Raw genomic sequence first — 16,374 nt, 5'->3', positions numbered from 1 at the left:
TGACAGACAGAGATCACAAGTAGGCAGAGAGGCAGGCAGAGAGAGAGGAGGAAGCAGGCTCTCCGCTGAGCAGAGAGCCCGATGCGGGGCTCGATCCCAGGACCCTGGGACCATGACCTGAGCCGAAGGCAGCGGCTTTAACCCACTGAGCCACCCAGGCGCCCCAAAAAATACTTGAATTCTTAAGAGGTTTGCTGCAAATGGGCTTAGTTAGTAGTTCATTTGGTCTACTAGGCTATCTTCAACATGCCATGCTCCCACTATTTAAAGAGTCTTTGTGTGCTTTTTCCCTTGCTTGTGCACTAGTGGTTAAGGAACAACCCAGCAATTGTTCGTCCTTTATTTTGTTGCAGTGTTAGGAAATTTTATTTTTAAAGGATGGGATGCTTTATTTTTAACTTCTTGCTATTAAAAGCTTTTGATTTATTCTTGGACAGTGCAGTAAGCGTGGCTTCCTGCAGCTTCTGTTTGACTTAATAGCTTTCACTCGTAGCCACAGTGGAGGTGAGCTGGAAAGATTCTGGAAAAGACATTTCTTTTCTTGGGGTTGACATGACCACCAGGGTTCTGAGAGTTGCAGGTCAAGCCCTGCTATGGCTCCCACCCCTACCTACTCAAACAGTTGGAAAGGACATAAATAGGGAAGAATCCGGCTTCTATCATCTTACGTACATTAAAATTCTTTTTCCAACCAGACTTATATAATCTTTTGTAGTGAGGCATAGAGGGGAGTGTTTTATTTCTCCAGTTTCTGAAAAGATCTGGGACCTGGTAGGGCTGAGTTCCAGTTGGAGCAAAAGGCTCACTTCTTTGGATAGTGTGCTTATAGTTGCTCCTTCATTTGTCACTTATAGAGTGGGGTATTCGAACACACTTAGGTGTGTACACATATGTGTACATAGAAACACAAAAGCCTGGATCTCGATTTCAAATTAGATAGATGGAGAACAAAGCTCTTACATATTCTGTTGGATGGAAGATATTACCAGAATCATGATAGTGTTCTTTGACCACACAGGCTTTGTTTGTGTTGGGGACAGCTTACTGTCCTACTGATTTTTCTTTTTCTTCTTCTTCTTTTTTTTTTTTTTAAAGAAAGGGAGAGAGTGGGGAGGAGGGGCAGAGGGAGAGGGAAGGAGAGACTCATAAGCATGTTCCACACCTAGCACAGAGCCTGATACAGGGGACAATCTCAAGACCCTGAGATCATGACCTGAGGCAAAGTCAAGAATCCGAGGCTTAATCAACTGAGCCACCCAGGCACCTCTGTCCTATTGATTCTTGATGTCTCTCAGTCTTAGGCTAAGGAAAAATGTCATCATATATAGAAAGATACATAAATTACTTGAGATCATTTCTGAAGGGGATTTTGGAAGCAGAACATTAGTGTTTTGAATGAGTTGTTTGCATAATCAAGAAGAAAGCTCTGTGTAGAGAGTACATTGGGGTATGGACTGTGGCTGCCTCTGTTGTGAACCTTGAACAGCATAGGCAAAGCTAACAGAGGTGGAGAGGAACTGAGGAAGAGGATTGGTCTTATGTTTTTGTGTTTTTTTAAGGTCTTATTTATTTACCTGACAGACAGAGATCACAAGTAGGCAGAGAGGCAGGTGGGAGTGGGGGAAGCAGGCTCCCCGCCGAGCAGAGAGCCCAATGCGGGGCTCGATCCCAGGACACTGAGATCATGACCCAAGCCGAAGACAAAGGCTTTAACCCACTGAGCCACCCAGGCGCCCCTGGTCTTATGTTTTTTTCCACATTCTATCAGATGCCAAATTTTCCAGATAAGGAATGGTAATGTTTTATTTATCAGACATTTCTGGGATTTCTGTTATATGCAAAGTCTGGTCCTAGACATCATAAGAGACAGGAAGTTCAATGCCAATAGAGTTTATAATAGAAGTGGAAGACATCAGTAGGCACCCAAATGCTATTTGAAGTTTGAGCAGAGAATGAATGGGTAGAGGGGTGTCAAGGATAGGCTAAGTTTGGAATGACCTAACCTCAAATTTCCAAATTGGTGCTATAATTGGAAGGTGTTGCTTTTCAAGTCCCTTTCTAAGTGCTGTGTGTTACTAGGACACCAGGAATCAGAAGAGAGTAGGTGGTGGAAGACATGGGCCAGGTGATTTCCAAGATCCATCTCAGTTCTCACTGCCTAGGAATGATCTGAGAAGATTATCCCAGACTGCACAACACCTCCTGGCACCTGCAGATACTTCTAGGAGCTAACCGTTATAGACGCCCTGGGGTGCTTCGGGCAAGCAGGAGAAAAAGGGGAGAGGATAGGAAGGAAAATGTGAAAAGAAAGGAAAATAATTGCAATAGGAAAATTCAGGCATCACTCAGTGCTCATGATGTGTAGGAAGTTTAAGCGCCAGTTTTAGTGGCCGTAAAATGACCCATTGCATTGGGGTATTTGTCTGCATACATGGGGGTTGAACTCAGACCTCTGCCATAACAATCTATGTTGAGACAGTGGAAACCTTAAAAAATAGTACAGAGCAGGGAAACCAAGGGGGTGAATGCGGGACTTCAGTCTCCCATTGTCTCTGTCAACTCTATCCCAATTTGATGTGGACGGATCGATGTTCTCCAGTCTGGGATGAAGCATTTTGCTTAGGAAAGCTTCGTGATCCAACTTCCACCCATGGTGGGGCTTCTGGTTCCTCCAGAGACTTTTAGGAGGTGCAGCTGCACCAACATCTTCTACTCTAACCACCTTCTTAGTAGAGGCCTTGACCTTAGAAAGTGCCTTATCTTCCATGAGTGCTTATCACTTGCAAGGGTGCTGTGAAGCACCCTTGCACTCCTAGCTTTCTGAGGAATTGCATACTGCCCTGGTTTCTTTGTAATGACTGGGAGAAGATGGCTCAATCAGCTTGGATGCTAAGGGATTTTTGTCAGAGCAAAGGTTGATCTTGTGGCTTTTGACATCGGAGTCTGTGGAAGGGAATGGGGTTGAGACAGTTGGGTCTGTGATCCCAGAGTGGACAAGGAATCACAGTCCATTTTACAAACACATCCTGCTTTTGTTTTATTCACCAGTTTTAAAGGGAATATTGGTTACCAATCACATTTTCCGTGTTCTTGCCCATTTTTCTGAAGGAACTTGCATCAGCGCTGAAATCAGCCTTGTCCGGCCACCTGGAGACAGTGATTTTGGGCCTATTAAAAACACCTGCTCAGTATGACGCTTCTGAGCTGAAAGCCTCCATGAAGGTAAACATGTGTGAGATGCAATCTCTGTCAAATCCGCCATTAATATTCGTGAATTACAGCTCTCTGGGTATAATTAGGTGATTTTCAGTTTTGTTGAATTCTCATTTGGAACCATTTTTTTTTTTCTAATGAACTGAAGCTATAAGTCTCAGGATTTGTACCAAAAATATTTCAATTACTCTTTTTAAGACTGTAAAGAAATTTCATGATGCTGGGAAGTCAGTTATCCAGCTGCTACTGCTTGGCACCTGGGCAATTGGAATACCATTTGGAAAAACTACTTCCTTGATTACACTTCCTCCTTAAAAAAGATTTGTTGTGATATTAAGGCAAAAGTAAAACTCATAGCTTTTGTCAAGTGAAACTTGCAAATTCTGCCCATGTTCTCTCGGGTATTTCTTCTTCTGACCTTCTCCTGTCAGTCTCATTGTTTAATTCAAATTTAGGCAAATCAGGACATTACAGTACATATAAAGGGTGGTTTCAGGTTGTAATTAGTACCTGTGTTTTGTTCAAAGTATTATAGCACAGATTATCTCTTTTGTTTATTTTTTGTTTTTGTAAAGTTATTTGGAATTTTAGGTTACATTAGGCAGTAGAAATTCCAGGTTAGAAACTCCCTGAATTCTGTGTGTACCTAAAACATCAAGTATTATATAAAGTGATAGAGGCATAAGCATAAATGCATTTTACAGGAAAACATAACCCTTTCTATAGTATGTGCCTGCAACACTTTGAGTAATCTGATACTGCCCTCTGCTGATAAAACTGGGTAAAGTCCCGAGTAGGGGGGAAAGCCGCAGTTTTCATTTTTTATTTGGGGTCCAGTTGCATTTTCTGTGATGCTCGTGTTTCTTAATTATGAAGAGACCAAGCTATAAGCCTGTCACCAGAGCTGATATCACAGTTCATGTCATCTCTTTCCCCAGAGAGCACCTTGAGAGTGAGGCAGCTTCGCGTACCAGGCATTTCCATCGCCCAGGACTTGATAGCTTAGGGCTGCTGCAAGATTTGTTGGGGAATCTCGTTCTTCCTTCAGTTCTTCAGCCTAACCCAAGCACTGCTCAGTTTATTTGAGCGGACTGGCTCTGAGTTTCCCAAGTAGGCTATATTGCAGTGAAGGTAGATGATGAATGACGAAATGTCACCAACATTTAATGATCCTGCTTGATAAGAAGGACAGTCCTGAAAACCAAATCTTGGGTTTTCTGGAGCCATGGATGAGTTAGCCTGTCCTAGGTTTCTTCTGACCATCATCACTTCAGATCAGTTTATCTTACTTTCGTCAAAAATCTATTTAGTTGTGATGTGTGCTATTTTACTAGTATCTTTTACTCAGTATTAGTGACTTGAAATGGACCTGCTCGAGCTGTCACTCACCACTGTAATCTCTGTAACTGGCCCCAATGAAAGGTGCTTTGACTACTGAATCTTTGACCTTGTGCCAGCTCTTCCATTAGCTATCACAGTTGAGTACCCTTCTGAAATCCATAAAGCTCGAAGTGACGTTAACTGAACTATGCTTTTCAAAAAAAAAATCTGTTTTGACTTCTGGCAATACCAGTGGCACTATTGGCCATATGTTATGGTAGAAGTTGCCCTTGTGATAGGACAATCTGTGGGAAGCACGGGCCAAGTTTTGGAAATTGCCAAGGTCACCTCTGAATACAGAGATAAAAATACTGTTAGAATCCTCAGATGTTAACACTGATATATCAGCAGTGAAAGAAAACATCTTATATTGCCACACGTGTTTTACATTTCAACAGTGTCAGGATATAGCATTTCTTCCAATGCAGTATCATTTTTAGACTATATTTCTATCATCTTGAGATTGAAAACCTGCCTCTAACATATTTGAAGGCACTTTGTCACTCTATAACGTGTGTATAGAATGTTGTATAGACCTTTTGCTCAGGTAGGAAGAAAGTTTGGCTGTGCCAGAACCTCTACATATCATGATTAAAAACTCTGAAAGAAGAGGCATTGGCTCATAGATTAGATTAAGAATAAAATTCAAAATTAACCATTAACCTGAGGTTTAGCTTATATTATACAAACCGCTTTTCAGGGGTGTATAAACTCTAATAAGTTTAATTAATAGCTGACACACTTTTCATGTGGATAAGTAAGTTTCTTATTGTATTAACACCTTATAATTGATTTACATTTTAAACAGTTGTAATTCTACTTAGTTCAAAGTAATATTTCCATATTCGGAAAGACAAGTATTAGAGAATCCTGATTATTAAATCTTGACTTTGATCATGAAGCCAGCTTTGAAATACATGTTTCATTGAGGCCTTTCAAGCTTTCTGGCACGTTCAAAAGTGTATATATTAAATTTGAATACATCACCCATCAAATTCTTCTTCCTTAATAAAGTGTTGGTGTCTAGGTTTATTTGGCAGTTCATTATTTCCTTTTGCTTCCCTAAAATGCCCGAAGAGTGCATAGTAATCAAGCAAAAATGGAAGTACAAGAATAAAATTTTTAACATTAACCCAATTTTACATTTCAAAGAGGTAAAGCTAAAAATTTTATCTTATCTGTACATTTCCCTGGTAAAAGACTTATTCCATTCCAGCGATGCTGACTGCAAATGACAACAAACTCTCTATATTCCCTTATTTTATATTACTGAGCAGAATTGTTTAGTAAAGAAAAATTTCCCATCTATTAAAATAATTTGAAAAATAGAGAAAAAATAGGAGGAAGAAAAAGTTACTCATTCCGAAAACCCATTACCAAAAGGCAACTCTATTGACATAGTTGAGCTCAGATGTATCATTTATATCATCTTTTATTCTCGTGAAGCCTTTTTTTAAGAAATAGAAAATAACATTACATTGTGCTGTGGAATACAGGACAGATTCCCCCCACTAAGAATATGGAAAGGAGCTTGCTAACTGATCCAATCCAAGTTTGCAGTTTCCTGATTGAGATCAGAGAAGTACGCTAATGGCTAAGAGGATTTTCCCTGCTGATATCTTTTGCCTGGTTCACAGGGACTGGGGACTGATGAGGACTCCCTCATTGAGATCATCTGCTCAAGGACCAACCAAGAGCTTCAGGAAATTAACAGAGTCTACAAGGAAAGTGAGTAGCCCTAGTTCTTTGATGCAGCTTCTCACCCCAATGTTTGTAACTTCATCATGGCTCCCTGGATAGTGTTGGGGGCAGGATGCCTGGATTACCTATGCAGAAGTGCTGTCTGGACCATCCAGGGGTTTGCCATGGTCCAAGTCCCTCCACCTTCTTATGGCCTGTGTTGGTAATTAGATTCCACTAGATCATCTATAAAAGGATAGGCAGGAGGGGAAAGAGAGAATCAAAAAAATTTTTTTTGTAAAGGGTCTGATGGGAGGCATAGAAAGCATGTACTTGGATTTAATGTACTGGGTGCTTCCCACTCTCTGCTTAAGATGTTCCCAGCTCTGGATTGTGGATAATTATTGCAAGAGGCATGTGGCTTTATGTGCACCAAGCACTAGAGGCGGCTATGGGTAGAATCATTGATGCAGCTTACATGTGTAGCTGTTACTAGGTTTCAATGTAGAAGCTATTTTGAATAATAAAATACAGATTCATTCAAAAGTACTCTCTAGTTCTTACTAATTTTGCCATTGTGCATTTTCTCGTTCAGTGGATAGCAAAGCACAATTGGGGTGGGTGTGTGTCTGTGTGTATGTAGCCTTCCAAAATTTTTCATTTTGAAAGTGAGTTTTCATAGTTAAGTTTGGGAAACAGTATTCTAGCTACGAAAGAGGTCACTGATCAAAGGTGAGCTTGAGGATGCCTGATTTGATCTAGCTCTATCTCCTGTCACTGATAATAACATTTGGCTCTGATTTTATGAGGCTAAAAATCATAAAATAAATCATGGACCATCTGCCCTCATTTGGGTGGATATGTCCGTGCTGCCACAGCTGTTTCTGCTTCTCAGAGGCGTAGTGCAGCGGGAGCGGTTGGGGTGGGTGGGTGGCTGGCTGCACAGGCAGGAAGCATAAAACCAGATGTGTTGTTTTCCAAGTGTATAAGACTGATCTGGAGAAGGACATCGTTTCTGACACATCTGGTGACTTCCGCAAGCTGATGGTTGCCCTTGCAAAGGTTTGTTTCCGGTTTATTTCTTTGTCCTTGTTTCCTCCCAATTAAGGTCCTGTCCCTCATTTTATACCTGGCATCGAATTAGCTCAATCCTCTGTGCCTGCATCAGAATCTCCAGCTGCATTTCTGACAGGGGGTTTACACTGTCACTGCAGAGTTGTCATTTTTGTATAATAGGATTTCTTATCCTGGGAAACCGCATGGTCAAGTGGACTTCGGGGCCAGAGGAGGAATAGGCAGCTCTGCAGTCCTGGCCTGGATTATGTGCCAGCCCTCACCACATGACTTGGGGAAGGTCACTTTGCCTCTGTCAGTGGCCACATAGGACCCAGTGGGAAGGGATCCTCTTGTTTTTCTTTCCTTCTCTCTGCTCTCACTTCTTTCAAGAGGGTTTGCCTAGGTAGTCCTTTGCCTGGAGAGGGGATCTTTGTTTGCTAATGCTAGCACAGAAACCTGAATGAAAGGCATTTCCCTTCTGAGTCCGAGTCCTGACCAGTGTGCAGTTCAAGGCCTGTGTGCCAGAGGAAGGAAGAGAAAATATTTTCTTCAGGAACCTCAGTGATGAATGATTGATTGGTAACGCTGTCTCCTGCCCGCTCACATACCTGTTACTGTAACAACTCCGTACAGCCTTCCCCGCCAGTTCCTCGCCCTGCGTCCCACCAACCACCCATCTTCCTGGAGTCCACTTTCAGTAATTCATTCCCTTGATCAAAGCCCATTTCTGCCACCGAATCGGAACTCTTACTGCCTTGAAAACTTCCCTAGACCCTGTCCCTCCCTCACTTCATCTTCCTTCAAGGATTCCTTCCTGCTTACCTTCTGCTCTAGCTGCCCTGTGGCGTGCTCAGCCTCTCTCTATACTGTTCCTGCTGTGGGGAATGGCTTCCTCCTCCTCCCCTTTACCAGCCTCATTGACTCAGGCCTCAGTGTGCACCTCAACCCTACACCGTTGTCCTCAGACTTTGCTGACAGTAATGACAGATCTCTCCCTTCTTCTGCATTTTATGTCTGCATAAACCATGGATCACTGTGTTGTTTTACCTTTTGTTCTGTGCCTATTTTTCCATCTGGATGGTAAGCTCTCTGAGGGAAGGAATGAAATATCATTAGTGCTTTTTTTGAAGGTAGAGGGAATTCTAGAAAGTGCTTGTCCCAGGAGGGTGTTGGTGATGGTGAGGCACAGTCCCCCTCCCCCCACTTCACTGCCTCAGTTATTTACTAATCTTTGGTCTTATCTAGACTTGAAAGTGAAGAAAAATTTTAAATGTGTGTGTGTGTTCCATAAATTAAATAATGGTTTTCATGAGTTGGAGAGAAGAATGAAATTTTCAACATTAATATACACAAAGAAACCAGTTTGATGTTCTTTTGTTTTCTTCTGTAGGGTAGAAGAGCAGAGGATGGCTCTGTCATTGATTATGAACTGATTGACCAAGATGCCCGGGTAAGTATCAAGGTTCTTGTTTGAGTTTCTGTTTTCTAGCAGGTCTCTAGATAGTCTATACAGTAGTTATCGATCCTCTGTAACAATTTACCTCCAAACTGAGTGGCTTAAAACAAGAACATTTACATCTCTCAGTTTCTGTGGAGTGTGGCTTACCTGGGTGGTTCTACCTCAGGACCTCTTATGAGGCTGGGGTCAAAATATTGACCAGAGCTGCATCTTCTGAGAGCCTGACAGCTTCAAGAGGATCTAGTTTCAGGATCACCCAGCCATGTGAATGTTGGAAGGAGGCCTTGTATTTCTCTGCCTGTGCCTCTCTAAGGGCTTGCTTGAGCGTCCTTGTAACATGGCAGCCGGCTTTCCCAAGTGAGTGAGCCAAGAGAGAAAGCAAGGAGGAAGCCAAATGCTTGTTATCACCTAATTTCAGGAATCACAGTGTCACTTTTTTTTTTTTTAAAGATTTTATTTATTTATTTATTTGACAGAGAGAGAGAGAGCGCAAGCAGGGGGAGCAGCAGGCAGAGGGAGAGGGAGAAGCAGGCTCCCTGCTAAGTGGGGAGCCCGATGTGGGACTCAATCCCAGAACGCTGGGATCATGACCTTAGTCAAAGGCAGACCCTTAATGACTGAGCCACCCAGTTGTCCCTCACAGTGTCACTTCTGTCGTACTCTTAGAAGTGAGTCACTATGGTGTAGCCTATAGTCAGTTCAAAAGGAAGCAGGTGCCATTTCTGGAAGGGAGAAATGTCAAAGAATTTGTGGGCTTCATTTTCACTTTCTGGGAATAGTAGTTATTTTAAGATAATCCCTCTTAATGCTGTTGTTAATTACAGGACCAATACCTGACTCATGTGCTTATTTAGGCTTTACCTGTATGGAAGTACCAGATTCTGCAGGGTGTGATAAGACTGTGTGCACTCTTGTGCATTTGCTACAAATAAACACCAATAAACAACATGGCAGAGTGGAAGAAGACACTATATGCCCTTTCTGGTGAGGGAAAAGGGGAAGAGTAATGGAGACCCTACTTTTCTGATTGAATAGCACTTCTGCTGGTTATAGTGTTGTAATCACTAAGAACTGTTTGTTAAGCTAATTCAGATCACTATGAACTACATACCTTTCCCAAACAGTTGTCAACTATCTCAAGGCATTTTATAAGAGTTTCAGAACAAAATTAATTTAAACTCATTTTGGTTTTAAAGTTCAGTATATTTTGAGGTACTTGGATGGCTCAGTGGGTTAAGCGTTCAATTCTTGGTTTCAGCTCAGGTCATAGTCTCAGGTCATGAGATCGAGCCACACTTTGAGAGCTTTGTGCTTGGCACAGAGTCTGCTTGAGATTCTCTCTCTCCTTCTCCTTCTGCTCCTCTCCTCTTTCCCACTCTCCCTCAATAAATAAATAAAATCTTTAAAAACTAAAATAAAATTCATTATGTTTCACACAGCACCTTTAACTGGAGGTAGAGAAGTGTTTTAAATAAAGTAATATTAGTTAGGTTTCACATCTTCTAGATAATGGGTATTCACTGAATGAATATCTTATCCTTGTGTAAGTCTTTCTCCCTCCCTCCTTGCCATTCTTAGCATTACGTGTAACTCCTAAATTTTCCAGAAACTAAAAATGAGACTTCCTGAGTCTCTAAGAAATGTGGGTGTGGGTGCCTGATCTGTAGCTGTCTTCAACAGATAACCATTAGCTTATTTGCTATCAAAAGTACCAAAGGAAGGAGGGCTGGATATGCTAATGAGCATTTGCTTGTTCTTCTGCATAGGAATAGAAGTGCTTGGTTCTTCCTTTGTCAGTCAAGGAAGTAGATGTATACAGCACACACCTCACAAACAATCTAGTCTCATGCTGTGTTTGCGCCTAAGGAAGACTGCTCTTAATTAAGACTTTTGACTTAAATACAACATGTGTCTTCAGCACAATCATCCTTCTCATTTGGCATTTTCAGTGTATGGGTTTTGAGTTTCTTTGCATGATATTTTTTACGACCTTACCCTGGATCGTGTAGTCAGCTTTCTTGGTTGGTTGTGCTTGTAGGATCTCTATGATGCCGGAGTGAAGAGAAAAGGAACTGATGTACCCAAGTGGATCAGCATCATGACTGAGCGGAGTGTGTGTCACCTCCAGAAAGGTGGGTTCTGTACTGAAGAAATCTTCAAGCCTACGGATGGTCCCCTCAGCCCAGCTTGCTGGTTATCTATGTTGGGGCACGGGTTTGCCAGAACAAAGTTCACTCTCTACTTTGCGCCCCATAATCTTATCCATTTTTCCATCACCAGATCCATTTGCCCTTCTCTTCCATTTTGGATCCTTCTTTCTCCTAAATATTTTCCATATTTGATGCTTTAGCTGCTCCTTCTTGTCCAGGATCATTTTATCTTGCCATATTTGTTGAAGTAATGGACTTTCCTGGGCTCTGTGTACTGTTTCTCATTGCTTCCAAACAGAATAGTTTCCACTCAGAGTTAAAGATGGTCAAAATATGTGGCCCAGGCAGTGCCATTCAGGACAGATGCCTGGTACAGCTGTCCCAAGCCAGCCAGTGCCGTGTCAGCTCTGGTCCACCATGACAACCCCTAACACTCTAAGATGCTGTGATCATCCTCATTTGCTTATTTATTTTTACCATGGTGCATAAGCATGTGAGTCGTCACTGACAGCTTTGATTAGTGGCTCTGTTATTATAATTACTTTTTGCTTTTCCTCAGTATTTGATAGGTACAAGAGCTACAGCCCTTATGACATGTTGGAGAGCATCAAGAAGGAGGTCAAAGGAGACCTGGAAAATGCTTTCCTAAACCTGGGTAAGCAAGTGTGCCCCCCCAACCCCGGCCCATCGCTAGTGGACATCAGCTTTCAGGAAACTGTGCCACAGTGGAAGTGACCAGTGGTCATCCTGTTCATTCAAGTGCTTTTGGGACAGGTGGCTGCTTTACCTGATTTGGGTTGTTGTATAATCTTCACTGTATAAATGTAAGATATAAAACTAAGGAGGGCTTGAAGCTGGTAGAGTGAGGAATTACCCAGGAAGAAAAAGATGACAAGAAAAAGGGCTCTGTGAGGGAAACTCACATTTCCACATTGGTTTTTGTAGCCCTCAGGGTCCCCACGTTTAAAATGATGGTGGAGCTGAGTTTCAGAGGACCCCAGTTCCCTTAGTTTTTCCCCTTTTGCAGCCCATTCCGGTTATGTTAGGTCATCTGTTTGCACCCCAGAGTCTGGGCCTCGGCCCTCACTAGTGAAGAAAGGAGCAGCTGACCCCTTTTCTTCTTTCCACAGTCCAGTGCATTCAGAATAAGCCCCTGTATTTTGCTGACCGGCTGTACGACTCCATGAAGGTAAGGGAAGTTAGCTGAGAGGTCCATGTTTACACACTAGGCTTTTCTTCTCTTGTGCCCCCAAACCAAGTCTCCTTGACTAGTGGATAGTGGAGGGTCCCTGCTGTCCAGGCACAGGAATGTACTGGTCAGCCACAGTTGTGTCTGACGGGTAAGAAGACTACAAGTCCGTCTTCTCTCTCTGTCTCTCGACTACTTGAATATGTGTTTGTGTGCAGGTAGAAAATAAAATACCAGATGGTAATCATGTCTGATTCCTGCTTAAATTTCTCAGGGATTGCCTTCCATTAACCCAGAGTAAAGACAGGCAAGGAAAGGAGAGATTACCAAGCAGTCGCCTGCTGTAGACATTGTGCTACTTATTTCATTTGAAATCATTACCAAAAAGCCCTTGTGGCTTGTGTTATTTTCTTTATAGATCGGGAGACTGGAGCTCAGAAAACTTCAACTAGCCTGATGTTACATAGCCACATTGGAACTTGGGTCTGTCTGACTCTGAAGGCAGCCCTACAGCTATCTCTTGAATGGACTGTCTCTTCTCACAATCCCATCCCATTTTCTATGCTTCAAATATCCCTTGTGATTTCTGGTTTCCTGGCCCTTCTTCCTGGACCACCCCTTGTCCACTCCCATCTCCGTCTCCCATCTCCCTCGGATTCTGTGTCAGCTAGCACCTGTTCCTTGGTGCCTCTGGTCTGAGACTCTTGAGAGTAAACTCAGTTGTCTTTACCGTTTATACCATTCAAAATGGCACAAAGCGGTATGTTTTTTTTTTTAAGCCCTGTGAGCCAGGGACTGTTTGTTACATATGGAAATCGCATACTTCTTAAACTGAGCCGTGCTGTAGTTAGGGCTCCTACAGGTTTATTGGGTGAACATAGTGGGGCTTTGTGCTGATTTCATCCTAGTGTGTTTGGAATTCCGAGATGCTCATCTTCCTCCCTCCCTCCCTCCCTCCCTCCCTCCCTTCCTTCCTTTCTTTCTTTCTTTCTTTCTTTCTTTCTTTCTTTCTTTCTTTCTTTCATTTTTTTATTTTTTTAGAGAGGGAGTGAGGGAGGGGCAGAGGGAGACAGAGAGAGAATCTCAAGCACGCTCCATGCCCAGTGTGGAGCCCAAGGCAGGGTTCAATTTTATGACCCCTGCGATCATGAGCTCAGCTGAAATCAAGAGTCAGATGCTCAACCAACTTAGCCACTCAGGCACCCCAATATGATCATTTTTCTTAAAGAAATAGTTCCATCATTACCTTTGCAGCTTCTTAGAGGGCAGCATTAAGAACTCAGATGAGTTCCATGTGTAAGAAAACTTAATGGATTAACATTGTCAGTGAATTGTAACTTGGAACATCAACTTGACTTTCAGGGCAAGGGGACTCGTGATAAAGTTCTGATAAGAATCATGGTCTCTCGCAGTGAAGTGGACATGTTGAAAATTAGGTCTGAATTCAAGAGAAAGTATGGCAAGTCCCTGTATTACTACATCCAGGTAAGCCCTACGGTGATGCATTGGCCCTGCCAGGCCATCCAGAAGGCCCTGGCTCTGTGGGCCGGGGGCCTGTCAGAATGATGACAAGGGTGGTGGTTTTCTAATTCATTGGGAAGAGATGCTGGTCATTAGTTACCAAGGGTTTATTTTGAAAGTGCCATTTGTGACTTGTCCTAGAATCTTCCAGAGACAATCAAAGATTTTATACTTCCCACATCTGCTATTCTATAGTGATAATTGGTGTTCATGACAATAATCATGTAAGACTTGCCGAAGAGCAAGACATCCTGAAGAGCCTGAGATCAATTAAATTTTACATTTTATTATGCAGTTCACCCTTGAACAACACAGATTTGAACTGCACTGATTGACTTAACGATTTTTTTTTATAAATACAGTGTAGTACTATAAATGTATTTCCCTTCTGATCTTAATAATATTTCCTTTTATCCTCCTTACTTTATTATAAGAATATAGTATATAATACATATAACAGACAAAATATGTGGTAATCAACTGTTTATGTTATTGGTAAAGCTTCTGGTTAAAGCTTATTAGTAGTGAAGTTTTTGCGGTGTCAGAAATTTTATGCGGATTTTTGTCAGGGTGGAACAGGGGCATGAGTTGGCACCCCTCAGCCTTCCATTGTTAAGCAGTCGACTATTTCCATTTTTTCAAAGTCCTCTGTGATGGGCCTGGCAATGTTTAGTTACTCAGAACTTCCATCTCTCTCATCAGTTTAGTCTCTGTTTTGGAGAGATGAAACCTTTGAATGCAAGGAGGGGCTGCTCACAGTGGTCCCTAGCTGGGTATTTCAGACAGACATTGCAGCCCCCCTTTTCCAAAAGACCCTGAAAATTTCAAAGGCATGTCAGTGGTTACCAGGGGTAAATTTTGAGGTGGGTTTGGTATACCCAGGTTTTTTAGGGCGCACATTTCTTCACTTCACTAGCTTATTCCCGCATGACCTTAAGAATCCCAGAAACAGCATTGTGAGGTGGGAGAGGCCCTTATTTTCTCTGAAAGTGTTAGGGGAGGTGAGAAAAATGGTGGTGCTTGCAGGACCTCACTGCAGGAAGAGCAGGCCGGCTTGTGTGGGCCTGATTCCTTGCTGCGTGAATCCCTAGTACCTCACATTCTCTCTTATGGTCATGGCACTCTAAGGTCTCCCCTGGGCCAGACTCCCCGAGGGCCTGCTGATGATGGCTTAGGTCTTGTGGCTAGGCAGGTCCCGCAGAGCCTTCTCTTTGCTATTACTAGGGAAGGCTCTGTGTGCATTGAGCCTGTTCTGTGCTATTCGCAGATTTGGGGTCCTTGCTTTGATTACTGATTTTCTTTTTTCTCCTTGGCCATTTGTAGCAAGACACGAAGGGCGACTACCAGAAAGCGCTGCTGTACCTGTGTGGTGGGGATGACTGAGGCCCACAACGTTTAAGCATCCAGGAGTGGTGCTCCTTTGTTTCCAGCTAACAATTCTAGAAAATAGCTTATGACTAATAGTCCCCTTGTGCCCGTCCCCACAGGGATGGCATTAGTATCACCCGCTCCCCATCCTTATTGCAGTTGCCTAAGCATTGCCTGCCTCTCATGTCTAGTCTCTCTTTTTAGCCAAAGAAATGAACATTCCAAGGATTTGGAAGTGAAATCTATGATGTGAAACACTTTGCCTCTTGTGTACTGTGTCATAAACAGATGAATAAACTGAATTTTTACTTTATAAACAAGTACTTCGTTGACCTTGCTTTCAACTTGATTGTTAAAAATCAAACAAGCTTAAAAAATAAAATAAAAAGTAAAAATCAAACATGTGTAAGGGCTGTATTGTTCAGCTGGTAAAGCTGTCCCCTGGAGGAATAAAGCTCTAGAACTCAGCTGTCTGATATGGTAGCCACTATCCAGATGTGGCTGTTTACATTTAAATTAATGTAAATGAAATAAAATTAAAAATTAAGTTCCTCAGTCACACTCTCCACATTTCAAACGCTCGATAGCCACATGTGGTTAGCAGCCAGTGTATTGGACAGCACAGGCACAGAACATTTCCATTATACTAGAAAGTTCTCTTGCACAGCTCTTCATGCCCAGGGGATGATAGTACCCATGGGGGAAAACTCACATCTACTCATCTTTCTACAGGTAAATTTGGTGAAAACCAGCATCAGTGGTGGCCTCAAACTGGGAAGAGGAGTGGGGTGGCATGTGGGCTCTAGCAAATATTGCAGATATATCTATAAGCCATTAGCCTTAGAGAAACAAATAACGTTCTGGCCCAACTTCAAGGACACACCTGCCAGTGAGTCAGACTGGAGGTATAACAAAAGTGGATTGGGAGCACAGAGAAGAAAGTGATTGCTTTTGGGAGGACTGAGAAAGATGACCCAGAGGAGAAGGAAGCATTTTTATTGTGTCCGAAAATCTTGGGTTAAGTTTTTAAAGCAGGTAGGAAGCTCCGCACCAGATTCTTATGGTTCTGATAATGGAACAGGTGGTTCACGCTATAGGCACCAAGACTATTTACGGAAAGAATTATGTCTCCCACGCTTCTCAGCCAGCCTGGGGCTCTTCCTAGGACTGATTGGTTTCTACTCATTATTTCACGGATAGACTGCAATAGACATGATGTGTAACACTGTATCATTGTTCATAATAAAAAAGATGCTGTCCATAGGCTGCTAGCCCAGGACACTGAGGACGGTTTGCTTACACATGTTCTTCCCCTAAGCAGGATGTAGGGAGGGAGTTGATGACTCTCTCCAAACCCT

General features: G+C 42.6%; 1 protein-coding gene across 2 annotated transcripts in view; it reads left to right on the top strand.

Annotated features, from left to right (window-relative positions):
* ANXA2 (annexin A2) overlaps nt 1-15,336 on the top strand; it is a 44,701-nt gene extending 29,365 nt beyond the window's left edge. For both annotated transcript variants that reach the window (XM_047737002.1, XM_047737003.1), the window contains exons 5-13: nt 3,109-3,222; nt 6,231-6,321; nt 7,256-7,335; nt 8,720-8,779; nt 10,827-10,920; nt 11,498-11,593; nt 12,069-12,127; nt 13,490-13,612; nt 14,972-15,336. In XM_047737002.1, coding sequence (XP_047592958.1) covers nt 3,109-3,222; nt 6,231-6,321; nt 7,256-7,335; nt 8,720-8,779; nt 10,827-10,920; nt 11,498-11,593; nt 12,069-12,127; nt 13,490-13,612; nt 14,972-15,031 — 777 coding nt within the window. In that variant the 3' untranslated portion in view covers nt 15,032-15,336. The remainder of the gene's footprint in view (nt 1-3,108; nt 3,223-6,230; nt 6,322-7,255; nt 7,336-8,719; nt 8,780-10,826; nt 10,921-11,497; nt 11,594-12,068; nt 12,128-13,489; nt 13,613-14,971) is intronic.
* The last annotated feature ends 1,038 nt before the right edge of the window (nt 15,337-16,374 follow it).

This window comes from Lutra lutra, chromosome 7, assembly GCF_902655055.1.
Source record: "Lutra lutra chromosome 7, mLutLut1.2, whole genome shotgun sequence".
In the NCBI taxonomy this organism is placed as follows: Eukaryota; Metazoa; Chordata; class Mammalia; order Carnivora; family Mustelidae; genus Lutra; species Lutra lutra.
The sequence above is the reverse complement of the archived record's forward strand: the minus strand, read 5'-3'. Positions and strand labels throughout refer to the sequence as shown.